The sequence below is a fragment of the Micropterus dolomieu genome, linkage group LG04 (assembly GCF_021292245.1).
Source record: "Micropterus dolomieu isolate WLL.071019.BEF.003 ecotype Adirondacks linkage group LG04, ASM2129224v1, whole genome shotgun sequence".
Taxonomy (NCBI): domain Eukaryota; kingdom Metazoa; phylum Chordata; class Actinopteri; order Centrarchiformes; family Centrarchidae; genus Micropterus; species Micropterus dolomieu.
In genome coordinates, this window is record NC_060153.1 from 9,466,332 (window position 1) to 9,483,793 (window position 17,462).

General features: G+C 38.3%; 1 protein-coding gene across 4 annotated transcripts in view; it reads right to left on the reverse strand.

The window, feature by feature from the left end:
• The window catches only part of gstcd (glutathione S-transferase, C-terminal domain containing), a 55,042-nt gene that overhangs the window by 13,986 nt on the left and 23,594 nt on the right, over window positions 1–17,462 (reverse strand). For all 4 annotated transcript variants that reach the window (XR_006824769.1, XR_006824768.1, XM_046047180.1 and 1 more), the window contains 3 exons: window positions 4,330–4,445; window positions 3,255–3,299; window positions 2,882–3,010 (listed from right to left, as the gene is read on the reverse strand). Coding sequence is in view for 2 of the 4 variants with exons in the window: in XM_046047180.1 (XP_045903136.1) it covers window positions 2,882–3,010; window positions 3,255–3,299; window positions 4,330–4,445 (290 nt within the window). In the remaining 2 variants the exon portion in view is untranslated. The remainder of the gene's footprint in view (window positions 1–2,881; window positions 3,011–3,254; window positions 3,300–4,329; window positions 4,446–17,462) is intronic.

Below are 17,462 nucleotides of genomic sequence, written 5' to 3' on the forward strand. Positions count from 1 at the left end.
TCCCAAAGGTGGACGTGATGTAGCCTTTGACTGGAGATAAACAGACTCAATCTTAAAATCTTAAAAAAAGAAACGATCCTGGAATCCTTAAATGACACCAGCATTGGAATTACAGCTGATAAAGCCTTATTGGAATTGATCAATAATTATTTTTACATAAGGCTTAAAGCAATAACAGCAAAGTACATTTTTCTTCACACAAACATAAAGAAGTCAAGTGAAAGAATCAATTGCAAACAATCAGAGCCTCAAGCAGAACCAATAAAGAACCTGGATCCAATAAAATTCAAATCAACTTCAAGCTCCCCAACTTTTCCTGCCTCCGAGGTCTGTTGGCTCAATGTTATCTGACAGGAGAAAGAATAAAAAACTAAATACACTGTACGTACAGGCTGCTTCGGATACCAGTCTAACACCTGGGACATGCAACTGTAGCCGGGAAGAGCAGACACTGACTAAGAATAGGGACACCTCAACTTAATTAGCCTGATTAAATGAACGTGACTAAAAATGGGACCATGTATTATACATGACAGGATTAAAATCAGTGTGATGGGTGGCTCCTCCAGGTAGAGATATCTGTGTCATGCAGGAAGAAAGCAAAAGCCTAAACCAAAGCAACAGCTGAGGCTGCATAAATGTTCAGGTACGAATCTCAAGCAGTGCAGAAAAGGACAAACTTAAGCACCTGTTTCATACATAAATCTTAACATTCATGTAGTGTGTGACGAAAATCCATAAGCACGTGCGCATATATTTTCTTACTGGACTATAAAAAAATAAAAAATAAAACACCCACATACTGTGGAGAAGAATAATCTGTGCTGTTTGTTTCTTGCCAAGTGGAACGGGTCTCAGTGGAGTGATGATGCTGGAACAATAGCTATTTCTAATTACAGCAGGTACATATATATTCCTATTTGTCCCAGAGAGAGTTAAAGCTAAGCTGCAAGCACAGCTGGCTTTCCTGAAACTGGGCTATGACACATGGCAGGAAGATGGATCTCCCAAACATGTTTGGGAGAAAACATTGACCCGAGACACATAAATGATGACAACAATCAAGACCAAAGACGATAAAAATTCTATGGGAGAGCAAAATGTGGCCTGTATGAAATTTTTAAATCCTAAAGACATGTTTTTAGCCCATAAACAACCAAAGTTAAGAACATATTTGCTCTAAATTGATAGAAATTATCAGTTCGAGAAGTCAAGAGCTCTGTAGATGAAGGTGGGTGTTTTAAGTAGGACTAGCGAGGGTTTCGACTTGCAGTTGGAGAGCCCTACTCAATGCTGAATTTTAGTTTGTTTTAGCCCTGTTAAACATAGAGTTTCAAAGCTAGTAATTTATTTATTTTGTTGTTGCAGTTAGCCGTGCAGAATCAAAGACAATTACTAAGCGGGATCTTTTAGCTGAACAAACACAAACCGGCAGAATTGCAGTCTTGGCTGAGATGTTGGTTTATAGAATGTGTGTTGAATTAAGAAGAAAATAGGGTGACAAGGCCCAAGATGCCTGCATTAAACTTGAAAAGGCTGGCAACCACTTTTACTTTTATTATAAACACTTTCCAAAGATTACACTTTCCTTTCCAAAGATGATTCCTAAGCCAAAAACAAGAGATTAACTCTTCAGATCTTGGCAAGGCAAAGTAAACAAGAACAAACAAAAACAAGTCAGTCATTAATATTGCTCTTTGAAGAGATCCTTTAACCCTGACTTTTGCTTTGTTCTTTTATTTTCTGGGTAAAAGTGCCTTTTGACTTTCCAATAATCAGAGAGGGGACAGTGACACACACTGCTTGACTGAAGTGCAGAGCACTAAAAGGGTTCTGATTAGAAGCTCCACTTCAGGAAGTGAAAAGCCATCTTAGCTGCAGTGACAAAAGTAATTGTACATTGGCATTTTCAGCTTCTGGAAAGAGTTGAGGGAATGACATGTCTCTCTATGTGATGTGTGGCTGAGCTTCCCAAAAACTTTGAATAAAAATCCAATGTTCAAACACCTTGCAGTAAAGTTGTTATTGTGGCAAAGTAGAAAGTCACACATTGTTTATGCAGTGTTGACAAGAGCTTCTCGATTTCAAACGAGAAGCACTGGGTTGCTGGCTTAATGATTAACATTTTAAATTGCAAACACAAAAGGTAATGTTGCGCTTCAAATGCCAAACAATGGCAACTGTTTTGACAGTAATGCTGTCAAACATCATGCAAACTTCTTAGATATTTACTCTGTTGATAAGGCTGTTAGAGAATAAATTAATGTCCTAGAATTATTGAGGTAAACACATTAGCTCAATTTGATAATCATTATGGCAGTGACACTACACTCATTTCTGTGTTTTCATGGACAGAAGAGATTTTGCCTCCTAAGCTTTATAGTTTGCGTGCAAATTGATATTTCAAATTACATATGAACAATGTTTTCATTGGTCTGCTAGAAAGCTATTGTGTAAGGGGGAAAAACAATATGATTTGCTAAGGAAATCGAATGTAGTAATTGAAAATTGGATTGTTAATGCAGCAAACAATGCAACTTAAATGGAAACAGAGGAATTAAAATCAGTGCTACTATGGTTGCTATATTATAATAATGACATTAAAATAGCTTTAAAATTTTGCACAGTACAGATAATACTGTGACCACTCGTAATTTAAATAATACCCTTATTTTCCACTTATAGCTATGGTTTATTTTTAGTGATTCACAAAACAATTTTTTCCTTGCAATACTTACATACTCACAAATTAGCAAAATCTTCAATAGTTAAGTCACCTGAGATGTACTGTCTGCAGAATCTGTGGATCATCAAACAAATGGAGACAAAACTGGTGCAAAGGCACTTTTTTTTATTGCTTGGTGTTACTTTCTATGCTCACCCCAATGTGAAAGGGTCCAGTGAAGTAGTCCAAATTGGCCTGAATGAAGCCGATGTTTTTCAGACCAAGCTCAGCACTACGACTCTGAGCCCTCACCAAGGACTCTTCTTTGTTCTCTATGAGGAGGACCTTGAATAAAAACAGAAAAAACTCACATAGCTGCATGTGACTGCAGTATAGCAGAATTGTAGGGATGCATTTAATGATAAATCATAATGCCTTCATCGTCATCAATTGATCTCTTGGATTATCTATTCATCTTGTCAAAAATAATAACAAATAATATAATAAAAATAATGTCAGAAGTTACCAGTCCAAAATGGTAATTTTGCCTGACCTATACAAGTTCAGTGACACCATACACATACGTTACCTGGCAATCTGGAAGTGTGTGCGCCAAAACAATCCCTACATGGCCCTGAGAGACAGCACAAAGACAAAAAAAAAAAAAAGGATGATGCACATTAAGAAAGCAGAATACATCAAAGAGGCATCAATAGAGTAGGGCTGGACGATATGGCCAAAAACACGATTTTCATATCTTTCGATATCGATAATTATCACGATAAGAATCAAATTGTTATTTCTTTTGAGTTTAAAGGCTGATTTTTGTGGAAGTTGAAGAAACCTGATTGTTAATTGTGGTTTCAACTCTAAATTATGGTCAATACTAGATGCTAAACAGTGGATCACTTCACAAATCTGAGTTAGAACATAAATATGATAAAATCTTTGTCAACAAATATGCACGAGTCAAATTAAGTAAAAGCTTTTTTTGGTCCCTTTCACTCCACAAAATAAACATCTTAATAAAAGAAAATAATTCCTAATTTGTGTATGATTCAAGTGAATAAAGTCAAACATTTATTGAATATTTATTGAACATTTGTTATATTGTTATTGAAAAAAATTACATTGCGATAATTATTGTTATTGTTTTATCGTCCAGCCCTACAATAGAGTTATGATTAGTGCTGACCTTTCCAACCAAGTATTGACCCTTTAGAAATGCAACACTACCACCCTTAGCATAGCGTAATTACTTTCTTCTGTCTGTGTAGACTGGCCAACAAGAAAAGCATTTAAAGAGGAAAGTATATCTAAAAAACATGAACAAATATGATAACTAGTTGTGTGTGTGTGTGACACAATAATGGCAATATTTCCTTTAGCTTTTTGGCAAACAGCTGACTTGAAAAACATAAGGCCTGGTGCCGCTGACCTGCCGCGCAGTTGAGCATTCATATCAAGGATGGTGCGTTCAGTAACGCAGTAACGCAGCATTACTGGGATTAGTAACTGTAATATCATTGCTATTTTGTAAATAGTAATCCCGTACACTACTAGTTACTGAGAAAAATAATAATGTTACAGTGCCCAACACTGGTAGCCATGGTCAGGTTTGGTGATAAATAGATATGAATTGCCGGACCGATGAATACAAGTACCGTTCCACTGCAGAAATCCACAACGGTGTATCCTGGCCTGGCTAGCCCCGTAACCATGCCAACCAAGTTATTCAGCTGTTGCCTCTTCCTGACTGCACGGATATTTGACATTTTCCCTGCAAAAGAGAACAAGTTCTCATTGCATCTGAGCATGAAGTCTTAAAAGCAGGTTTTTCCAGGCTATTAATCTGAAAACACAATTAAAAAGGAAAAACAAAACTCGGCCAGAGAAGAAAGCCATCTAACATAAATGGAATTTAAAAAAAATATTTTGTAGCTTGGCTGGAGTCAATATTAACTCATTACAATAAACTCAACGTCAGAAACAAAAAGACATCAGAATACTTGTTCACACTACACATTTTTCCTTACCCTAATGTCTTCTTTTCCTTTGCTGTCAGTTAGAAGAAAGTCTCCTCCCTCCACCCCCCAGCTCCTCAACTTTTGATTTACAACCAGTCATTTCATGTAATGGTTATAGCACACAGATGAAAAGGCCTCCACTCTCTCATCAGCATGTTTCCAACCAATTGCCAACTAGGGAGTACAAACAATCTTTTAACATAATCAAAAGCAAGCCTCCGAGCCAAAATCAAATGTCCTCCTTGTTTGTGGCAGGACTTTCTGCTGCTGTGCGAGCAGTATGTACTCCATTAACTCTAAGCACATTTCAGTCTTCTGCATCTTCCTCTCCCGTCTTCTAGCACGCCACATCGCCAGTGAGCCGTTGATGTGCCATCTCTGGTCCATAAACCTAGAGTGATGGGTGTTTCATTTACCACACACAACTGGAATATCAGAAAAATATTATTTCTACACTTTTCTGCTCACACTGCTTTCTAAATGACAACATGGGAGGAAAGGTAGCCAGAGAGACTTTTCATTCCATCGAAATGAATAGGAAATTTCACAGTGGCATTATTCAGTGTCTCTTACTGGCTGTTATTGAGCTGATCCCAGTTGTAGGGAGAGCACAATAAAGAAAGTGAGGGATGAATTTAAATACAGAGAAACAGCAAGAAGGTAATTGACAAGACTCTGCTTTCATTTGAATGAGCAATTCACAAGGGCGCGGGCACTTCTATGTATCAACGGCTCCAGAGAGTGTCTCTAGTATAGAGGCCTTTTGATGCATCTGAACACATTTAGATTTTAATTGCAAACTGCATTAAAGAGTGTGATGAAATTCAATCTAAGACATGGTTTAGTTAGGAAAAATGGAATAACCAAACAAAGTAACAGTGCAGATTACCCGTAAAGGACTCCTCAAAATTTTCATGTCATATAGAACACTAGACCTGCAATGAATTTTTTTTGGCCACTTGGGGGCAGTGGAAACAAGCTGTAAACACAACAATGACATATTATTACCTATTAAAGTTACTCACATTTATTAAAAGATATGGAGTAACATTGCAACCTGATCAAGCCCTGGATATACCTGCTTTTTAACAATGCGTAGGCATAGATGGGCGTTTGCGTCGCCAATGGCATTGTTTACATACATGCCTGCGTTCTTTGCGTGAACCTTGAGGATTAAACCTGAATCCACTAGGGGGCAGAACAGGACCGGATCATCCATCGCCAACACCGGATTATCTTTCTTGACAACCTCCGAATTTGCACATCGTAAACAAACCACACATAGCGACACTCGAGCAGGTTGTGATTTTAATGAGACATCATAACATTCTCGGTAATTGCGGACTAACATACCGCCATAAATCTCCTTTTTTAAAGTATGCTGATGACCTTCTTCTTCTTTAATTACGGTTGGCAAACCAACTGCATACCGCCACCACCTAGACTGGTGTGTGGAACAGTATTGCTGTTGACCTGCCAGTCAGATCGACATATTGTCGCCACGTTCATGTGCGGAATTGCATCTCGCGGACGCGTAGCGTTAATTTCTGGAGACGTGCACAACCCACACTCCAAAGGAACGCAGGATACATGTGGCAACCATCTTGTGTATGCGTAGTTAAAAGCAAGTATATCCAGGGCTTTAGTGTAATGTCCATTATTCACATTTAGCTCTGTTTTGGTCTCTACCAACTCCTGAGGGAAAAATCTGGCTCCTCAACTGCTTAATGCTCCATTATGTTCACTGTCTGTCATTTGGTGTTGGGCAAGCAGTAAGGCTGAAGGATTAATTGTTTTGAAATTGCAATTTGAAATAACGCGATTAGCTTATCGTGAAGACTGCGATTAAAATGTAGGTTATGTAGGTTGGAGGAAACATGTACCCCACACGTTTCCTCCAGTTTCTTTTGATGCCAGCCGAACCAACACAGGCAGTGGCGTTTCAGCAGCGGAGCGTTTATCCTGCCCTACGTTGTTAACGTGTTGTTAACGTGCTATTAATTTGTCATTTTGTGAGCTTCAACTGCAGATAACCGCTCTCTGTGAGCCTGTTCTGTTCCTCTCTGTGCAGGCTAATGTTACATATCCGCATGGGTAAATCCATCTGATTTTGCTCACTTGCTTATTTGTTTAGTTGTCCTTGATTTTTGTGCTTCTACTATAGTTAAGTAGGCTACGTAATTAAATTGTTTCTTTCTTTTGTCGGTTTAACTGTGTTTATTGTTGATGTGCGATCGTGAGTCTGCAAAGTGTGTTTTATTTTGAAAAATACTGTTCTGTGTCTGACTTTCTGCCTGGTTCATCTGCTCTGTGCTGCTTAACATGGCTTCAGTCAAAAATAGACTGGCAGTGAATGTTGAACTTTAGCAAAACATAATTTCAAAAATTGCAAAACGAATCGTAATAGCAATATCTGGCAGAGCAATAACAATAAGATTTTTTTCCCCAAATTGTTCAGCCCTAGCAAGTAGTGTACAGTCCGTTTTTATAGATTTTTCGCAAATATTCCTGCTGCTGCAGCTGAAAACAAAGCTATGAGAGTGTTGAGACTTAACCAAAACAGTAAAGTTGTGGACCCAATATCAAACCAATGAGCTGTAAGGTGTTATAAAGGTGAGGGGAACTTCAGAGTGGGGTGATGCATGTGTGGTTGGCCACACAAAGGGTCGAAGGTGTTTACGAAAGGTTACAGAAGTACATCTGGCACTTTCTCAAAGTTGTGCTCAATGCTGAGAAACAAGGTATTAAGGTCAGTTACACAACTCTTTACAAAAGTGCAAAAGGTGTATACAGTATTCTTTGTTTAAAAAAGTGTATTAATTGATCTTATAGTTTGTGTGTAGATTTTCAGCATCTACTCAAACAGGACTAGTAAAAAGTCCCCACACAGCTAAAGGTCAAGCCCATAAGCTATGTAGGACTGAGTGGGTGGCAGCAGAAGAGCTAACCACATGCCAGTCGACCTCTCCCTTTTCAATTTCATTTTTCAACGTGAGTAACACAGAGAGGTCTTAAAAGTTCACGCCCAGGGTTGCTGTAATTGTGTAAAAATCACTCAATTTCAGATGAACATCATAAAGTATGTGTCAAACAGAGTATAGGTCAAAAAGCCACAAGATGTAAAAAGAAAAACAAGAGTTGAAACACACTGTAGAGAATTCTGAATTTCTAAACAACTAATAACATGAAGGTAGTGTTCATTATGTCTTAAAATGCTGAATGAATTTCAACGGCTTAACCTATTTAGCAGTGGATGTTCCTGCTTCCTGTTGGGGGGGGTGTTGAAGGAGTTTCACAACCTCATTTCAGATCTCTGCTCTTTCTGCAATAACACAGCTTAAAGTGTGGCTACAGTGAGTAGCTGTTAAATATTGATTACTTAATTAACATGTTGATCTTCACTGGCTGTCACTTGCAAAAATAATGCTCAGTGTTAGTACAAAAGGTGTTAATATTTCACTGTATTACACGCTAAGATAAAGAAAAAGATGATGCTGTATGAGATGTATTTAGTTCCAGACTAGATGTATCCCTTGACCCTGCCCATCGCCTAACAGATAGGGGACCCAGGTAATGAGCCCACAAGGTAATGCTCCTACATTGCGTCTTTCCAAGCAGGGTCATGCAGATATGACTCACAGGCAAGCACCTCCCCCAGGGTCTTCATGGAGACCTCATCATTTGTCTTTCAGGAGGATCTCTGCACTGAATTGCAATCCACTTGCTAGACAGAATGCTGATATTGGAGGATTCTGTGAAACCCTGGATTATGTTCAATGATGAAGTTTCTGACTGTTCAATGTCAGCATTTTTCATTCGTTATTCCTACAATTTCCACACAAAGTGACACAGAGTGATTATGGCATGGTTAGGGTTGGAAAAGAATGTGATAATGGCAAATAGACTGTAGGCAAGATATGATTAAAGTTAGGCAGCTAAAACACACAAAAAGCTAAATGCCAGTGCCAGCATGCTAGCATTGTCACATCAAAAATGCTAACATTTAGCAAGTGTAATGTTTACCGTCTTAGTTTAGCTTGTTGGCATGTTAACATTTGCTAATTAACACTAAACACAAGTATCGAACAAATTTAAATTCAGACCTTATGATGGTGCTAGATGAAAGGTCAGGAGCTCAAAGTTCTTACAATTGACCCTTCGCTAAGCCACTCCCAGAATACACAGCTGGCCAATTACAGCGCAGTATAGGACTCGCTCTAAGTGAGGTCCGACACTTTCATGAATGCGCTCCATTGACTCAAATGCAAAAACAGTCGTTTTCTAGCATTTTTGGCTGTATTTTTCTAAGATATGGTCAAACGTTGTTCCTGGGGCACTTGTAATAGTTACAGTCACTACCCAGAGAGGTTGATAGGAGAAGTACAATTTATCCTCTTTCCAAACCCTAAAATCAATCCAGAAAAATGTCGGCTGTGGATCATTCCTAATGTAACGTTAGTTAGCTAACGCTAGCTAACTTCCTACTGAATGTAACGTAATAAAGCACTACTGTTCTGCTTTTTAATGATTGTGATAATGAATAGAGGCCTACCCAGCTTTACAGGAACAGTGTTGATCCTTGATATCATTGTCTTTTGTCTCAATCGTCGGGGTATGCGGTGGTTCACTTGTTCTGTGTGATCGGTAGGCTTCAGCTTCTATCTTTCTTTTTTTTCATGTCAGTCTGACAGCCTGAGTACAACCTTCAAATGTATAATGCAACTGCAAAACTGTCTGCTTCTTTCTGAGATCGCTTTTTCCAACAAATTTGACAATATTTTTTCTGGGGAGTGCGGTAATAGACTGTGGCAACAGTGACTTAGGGGGGTGGAGCTTAGCGAAGGGTCAATTGATACAAAAAGGGGACACAAATGTCTATAACATTTTTATGACTATTCATTCAATAGCTGTTGAGATATTGGCTTAAAACCACAAATGTGAAGCTCATGACTGCACTAGAGGAAAAGTCAGGGGATCACAAAGTCTTTAGGATTCCTCCTCTGGAAACCATGAACCATGAAAATAAACTAAAAGCCGTAAATATAATCCCGGACTGTGTGTATGTGAACCTTCTCTTTGACACTCTGCAGGTAGCCCCGTCACAGCTGTTACCCGTCAAGTACGAAATCAATTCATTTCAGCTATAATGTCTTTCTGTCACAGATATCAATGTGCCAGTATTAGTCATCATAGCAGGAGAATAATTCATAAATGCTTGACATGAGGCCAGGCCTTCTGATTAAAGGATGGTCTCCTTATCCAACAAGCAAAATCATTACATGAATCCATGATGCCAAAGTTGCCGGTTTTAGAATAAGCTATGATGTCATCTTCCATTAGCTTCAATGAGAATGAATACAACTACGCCATCTGAATGAAGCTCAGGAGACTAAAACATAACATTTTCAACATGGAAAGGTCAAAACTTTTATCCGAGTTCTAACTCACAAGAAAAAAACTATCCCAGACCATGTAATCCAGAGATCAGAGGGAGAGAGGCTTACCCATGCTGTGACGCCACCTCCCCCACTCCAACACATCCTCATGCATCCCAACAAGATTGACGGTCTTCCACTACTTTATTTAGCAGATGCAGCAATCACAAGTATGACAGAAACTGCCTGCAACTGTAGCAAAGAGTTGTTGACAGGGGGACATTAACTCAATTCCCTTCCTCTATCATTACCCACATCGCACTGTATGTACAAGACTGAGGATGGGCGGCAATGTTTTAGCAATTAATCAGGCGTTGTCTTTTTTAGCGGTGTAAGCCATGTTCATATAAAAATGCAAATTAATGTGCATAAATTAACACTGAAGGGGTGAAAATTGAGACAAGTTAGCTATCCCTCTGAGACTATGTTAAAAAGAAATGAAAGACTGTAAAAAAGCTGGATTTAAAGACTCCTCAAACTGAAATTTGGCATCATGGAAATGAATCCTGTTTGTATTAAACAAACATTTACCGAGGAACACACTTGTAAAATCCATCAATGTGTAAATATTATTTTACTTGTTTCCAATCTAAACTTCAAGTAACATTTTCTAGAGTTGAGCGTGATTTTCTTGATGGTAATGCAGCTGCCTGTTTATGTTTTGTTCAAATATGCCAATTTCTGGACAAAATCCTGAAAAAAGGGAAAACGCATAACGAACAAGTGGGATTATCTCATGAAGCTGAGATAAGGATACGCTGACGGTATATTTTCTGTCTGCATATTAGCTTTCATGCAACATAATATTCTGTGGATTTTTATATTTGCCTGCAATAGGAGGACGTTTATTTCCTTCATACGTACTGGCCAGCTGCAATTCAAGTCTTCTCTTTACAGTTGAAAATGTAAATACTTCCTGGTTCCAGCTTATGTTTTCCCTGAGTATATTCTGATGTTGACATGTTCCATTGGTTGGAAACTGATGGGGCTCAGGTGTTTCCTCCTGAAAGACATTTGTGTATAACCTCCTTCAACAGACTGATCTGAGCCGAAAGCTGAATATTCTGATGTTTGTGGTGTTCATGAACAGGTGCACAGATACTATCCCATCCCTTGGATAACTACTGGCACAAAGCCAGAGATGACAAAACTGTTAAGAATCTTTGTAGATGGTTTTTCCAGCATGTTGACTCTGCCTTGACATCTCCCAATGCTCAGGGAAGAGAAAACCTGCTATGGCTGCGACATGGGGGGAGACTGAGCATCCATTAGCCCGTGTGTCCTCTAGTTGCCTACCGCTGCTGCTGCTGGCAGTGAGCCCTGATCTCTTTCCTTTTTCCCCTGATGCTGCAGAACTGCCCAGAGCCTTATCAAGCAGGTCCATCACACAGATTAGAATGTAAACAAACCGCTGTGGCACAGGGGGCCTCTGTTTGGGCTCTGCAGGATCCGACAGCTAACATCCCTCAGAGGACACGCTGGTTTAAAGAGCAAACATAAGGAGGGCTGGTCTAAGATTCAAATTTAGATAATGTTTTGCGTATGCGTGACTTTAAGATTTCAGATTTTGTTTTATCAAAATATAGGAAATATATTTTCTAGAAATTGGTGGTGGTTTAATTACATTTGAGGACAACTTATTATGTATCCACAAAAGATTCACCAGCTCGTTACAGAGTGAGCATGTTACTTTAAAAGTGTATAGTATTATGGATTATCTCTAGCCTTAATGTTAGGCTAGAACGTTTCCATATGTCCATCTAAAGTGTGTACACCACAGTTTCTTAGCCCAGTACTGTAGTTATGTATTGGCTCATGTTACATGTTTTGCTGTCAGAGGTAAATAAATTCCTCACGGGTGGAAAGCGTCTCCAGACGTGTTCACCACAGTAATGTCTCAGACGGAGTCATGTGTCAACCACCAAGAAATATGGTGTCACACGATGTCATGTTAGAAGATGGCAAGCCTGAAAGGACACTCATGCAGCAAAGAAACACTTAACATGGTTTTAAAACGAGCTGCTTCCATGGACGTGTAACTTTATGACTAAAAAGCACAACAAAAAGGACTGAATAATGCCATTTATATTTATTCTATATGATGGTAATTTTTTTTTTTTATAAGTGAATGCATTTTTATTTAAATGTAACAATACATTAAAATAAGTGTTCTTCCTCTTTAAACAGTCTATCTAAAACAGGTGTTGCAAAATGGTGTCATCTTATAATCTTAATTTCAATTTGGACCAATCAAAGTTTATACTGTGGACAGAACACTGTTTGGGGCAACTGTTGTATGTAGGATAATAATACATTTTATTACATAATATTGACAACAGCTAAATAAGTAACACATTTTACAATACATACTGTATACAGTATACTGTATATGTAGTTAGTAAAATCAATAAGACACTGGTTTATCCTCTGATGTGGGGATGTTTATGCTCTTCCAGGAGAAGGCTTAAATGATTTCTTTTATGAACTTGTCTTTTTTTCTACACCTTGCTGCCATCTGCATCTGAAGTAAGCAAGACTTCCTTAAAAAGTAAACCTTTGCATTAAGTTTCATACATGTAAGTGTATGCGTAAGAGAAACTGCAGTGACGCAGAATGTGCACATACATGTTGGGTCGTGCACAATAAGCCCGGCCATATCTAAGCACCCCGGATATGTTCATTCATATAAGCAAACTATCTGACAAATGTCTGGTGCAGTGAAATAGGAACTTGAAGGTGTGGTGGATCATTATCTCCTCAGCCTGACTTCTGCAGCTCTTCTGATCATATCATGTTTGAATGCCTGGATCCTGGTCAAGTAGTCATGAATGTACCAGTGTGTCAGTTCAGAAAGGATCAAGTTGGCAGTCCTTCTGCAGAACAATAACAATGTTTTCTTGTCTTGGCAGTTGCTCAGAACAATGCAGTGCTTGTGTGTGTCATAAAAACAAGCGTGGTGTGGGAGCTGTTCGCCTGACCAGAGGTTAAAAACTAATGCAAATGGACTTTAAAAGCCCTGTAGCAGTACAGTGTTTGTATTACGGCTGAATGAAGTATTTAATTCATACATTCACTAAGCCACACCTGGTCAAGGTATGTGAATGTACCATGCAACAAGGAAAGGCTGGCAAATGCAACCATGACTCCCGTTTAAACTGCGTGGTGTGAGAGGCCATGTTATATTTCCTTTATGAGACTGGATAAGTGCAAACTGCTGTTCCCTTAAGTGCTATGAACTGCACACATGGGTTCTGCAGGAGTAAATTGACCAACCAAAACACAGAGTGCTCCTTAACACCCAATAAACAAACTGCCTGGGGCTGAGTAACAAAAGGTAAAATGGATTACTAAGATTCTGACAAATGCGTACGCAAGGAAAGCTACAGACTTAACAACATGGCAAATATTATGGCTTAGAAGAATGGGGAAAAACCTCACTGTCTTTTTTCCTTTAAACAATATTCTTAAGTTCCCATTTAAATTTAAAACAAAAACGTGTCTACACTGCATGACAGTATTACAAATAATATTTATAATCTATAATATCTGTATCTACTTAATTGAAGCATTTTGATGCTGTGTTATAATCAGTTAACTGTTTAAAACCCCCAGTTTATATGGCAGCACCATTACAACAAAATATTATAGAAGTTTTGTGCATTTGAAACATTTGTCACATAGCTAATTAAAACACCAATTACACACAGCTAACTGCACACATGCTACAGTCAGTGCACGCAAGACTTAAAAGTTTAAGTAGAACATCTTCAAAACAACACAGAATGGGCCCAAAAGGACTATATTATAAAACAAATGTTTAAGGTTTTCCAGCCTTTCACTGTAGTTTGTTGGTGTGTGATGTTGCTACTCATGTAGCTCTGTAGCTTTCTTGGCGTGTATGCTTTTGTCAGAATCTTGGTATTCAATTTTACCTTTGTTCCAGAGCTCCAGGCTGTTGGTTTATTATGGTGGTAACAAAATAAAGCACCCTTTATATAGATGGGTTTCTTGTATACAAACACTACTGGATGCACGCACAGTCAGGGGGCAAAAACGCTCAGGTAGCCGGTGGGGAAACTGGAGTCAACCACTTCAATAAACATAGATTTTGCATAGTTTGTAAATTCTTGTTGACTCAATAATAACCTGACATTTCAGAATTTGATCTGTTTTGCCACTATAAACATTGTGTGACCAGCAAAAAGCTTTCAACCGCGAACAATTTTGCATCTCATTTATAAGCAACTGCATGCAAAACCAGCACAGCAACGTGAAACTAGCCTATAGAAAAAAACTCTGGCCGCTACTACCAGTGATGCATCCACTCGGCAGGAGAGAGTGACGTTAAGCAACATTTTGTGTTTTGTAAAATCACTAAATACTTTTCTTATAAATGCATGTGCAAAACAGTAACATTAGTTCAAAAGTCAGGAGAGACTTGCTTTATTTTTTTTTTATTTCAGCCAGTGGCGTTAAGAAGTGTTATGATGTAAAAACCATACGCTACTCTTTGCTTTTGTTATGAATACATGTTTTGAAAAACAGATTAGTTCTGTAGTAAAAGCCAGTTTCTTTCAGCTGAGACTGTTGGCCAAAGTCAAGCCACCTGCCACGCAAAGACTTATAGTAACAGTAATTAATGCATTTATAACATCTCGACTAGACTACTGTAATTCTTTTTATGTTGGAGTGGATCAGTCGGTTACAGTTAGTCCAGAATGCAGCAGCTTGACTTCTAACTGGAACTAAAAAGCGTGAGCACATTACCCCTGTTTTAGCCTTGCTCCACTGGCTTCCTGTTTTAGGATTGATTTTAAGATTTTATTGCTTGTCTTTAAAATTTTAAATGGGTTGGCACCTTCTGTTACATATACACACTCCGGTCAAAGCACTGAGGTCATCCAATCAGATGCTCCTCGATGTCCCCAAGATCCAGGATAAAAACTAAAGGGGACCGAGCTCTCTCAGTAGCTGCTCCAAATCTTTGGAACACTTTACCTGTTGAAATAAGTAATGCCCCGACTCCTGACATTTTGAAATCCTTGTCTTTATTTATTCATTGGCCTTCAAACAGAGTATGTATGTCAAACAGGCTGCGGCTCAGGACATAAAGGGTGGCGTCCACTGATCACAGGGTTGACAGTTCAATCCCCACCACCTCCTGTCTAGATGTTAAGGTGTCCTTAACACTGGCCAGCATCCTTCAGAGTAGCTTGCTGCCATCAGAGCGTATGGGTGAATGAGCGGCAAAAACTTTTTAAAGAACTTTGGATAAAGGCGCTATATAAATGTAGCCATTTACTCATACTAATGTGAAAGTGTAGAAGGAAAAAACAGACAATAACACAAAAAGAGACATTTTTTAAATACAAGCCAACAAACAAATGAGTTTATCTATTCAGTGTTAGATTTGTTAGCTTTGCATGGCATTCATTTCTAAAGCGTGACCCAAAATGCTGTATCACAGTTAAAGGCACCTTCAACATATTTTTTATATGACAAGATTCTGGCAGTAACCTGTGTTTTCCTAAATGGCCACAATATTTAGCTGGCAGCGCTTTAGTTTTACCTTGGCATGGACTACACCTACTACTGCAGTGTCTTCATAATCTGAAACTTAAAATGGCTTGTTGGCACTTAATGCAGAAAAGCTTACATTTGGCCATATGTTCTTCATTATGGAAAGTTATGGACCAAAGCATGAGGAAATTAACTCTGGCACATCTTTGCAGAGTGCTGACTGTAATTAATAACAAGTAAGTAGAGAAATCAAAATTCACAGTCCTTTTCCAGGCAGTGTTATAGTCAGTGGAATAGTCCTGAAAACTGCAACACCACAAAACAAAACTGCAATTCTGCTGTGAGGTATTTGAGCTGGAGGTTTGAGGCAACACAGCCAAACACTACACTTACAGCAGTGACTAAATATAATCATGTTGGGAAAAAAACATTCATAATACTGAAAGCTCCAATTGTTGACAAGGTGTCAAAAAACAGTTTTCTTTCACAGCAGCAGTCACTGAAATGTTTCAATGTGTTTGCGTAAGACTGTGATGACAAGAAAAATGAAAAGGTAATGAAGACAAAAAAAAAAAAAAAAAAAAAGAGGAAAAAACTTGCGCATCCCTCAACAGCTTTGGAATGTCTGTCAAAACATGACCAGGCGTAGGCTGTAGGCGAGAGGTCTGCATAATTATGGAACTCCCATGGTCCCCCTTACAGGTCACAGCACATACCTAATTTGTCAGCACTGTTTTGTTTCAAAATGGGCAAACAACCAAACCGAGACATCAATTTTGCTCTCCTACTTACCTGTATACGTGTACAGAGCATGACATCAGCTATCCCAATAAAAATCTGAACTGAAAGTTTGTCAATAAATTAGCTTATCGCTTGAAAGAACATTTACCTATGTCGATTTTGATAATCCTTTCATAATTGCTGGTCACAGATTAGCTTGTTTCTCCAAATTTTATACCAAATTAAATTCATTCGGATTTAAAAGAATCACATTTGGCTTTTGGAAACTTGCGATGGGCGCAAACTGCTAAAAAATAAATCACAGAAATAACCATTTGTTGTAGCCCTAAATGCTAGCAAACCTAAGCCAGTACCACTTTATTTTCCAGATCCCATAGTCTCTTATAATTTCCTTGAAAGGAACTGATTAGAGCCTGACTGATAATCAACCGATATGATCTAATTGCAGAGAAATCGGTATCAGTGTTTATAACAGCCAATAAACAACAATTAAAAAAGAAACAGAGATGGAAGACGAATCCTACAATTATGTTATGAGTGTTGACATTGCATAGTTTGCAACTCCCTGTTGGCACCACACATGTTTGGACTGCCACAAATCCACAACAAAACACAGCAATCAGCTGTATTTTGTTCAAAGTACTATTTACAACAATAAAAAAAGTTTTAAAGTAAACTGCATTATGTCATTTTGAGGGCTCATAGCTACACATAATGAACATTAGGGATAATCTTTGTTTATGTTATGTGTTTCTGAAAAGAATATCAGATTTTCAAATCCACAAATATCAAAATCATTTATCCGTCTCAAAAATGCCAATCGGTTGGGTACTTGAACTGAAATTAAAATTCAGATTCCTGGAATGATTATTTCTAATTAGTGGTGTGGTTCTTTCAAGGAAATTTCTCTGGAAATCCGCAACTGCTTATAAACTCAACACCACACCAAGTGTCAGAAAAGTGTCTATGTTCTACACAATTAGTATGAAATTATTAAGTTCTCTCGAAGACAAGAAAGAATGCAAAGCAAACCCAGTGCCAAATATATTAACCTTACTTCAAAGGCAATTATTA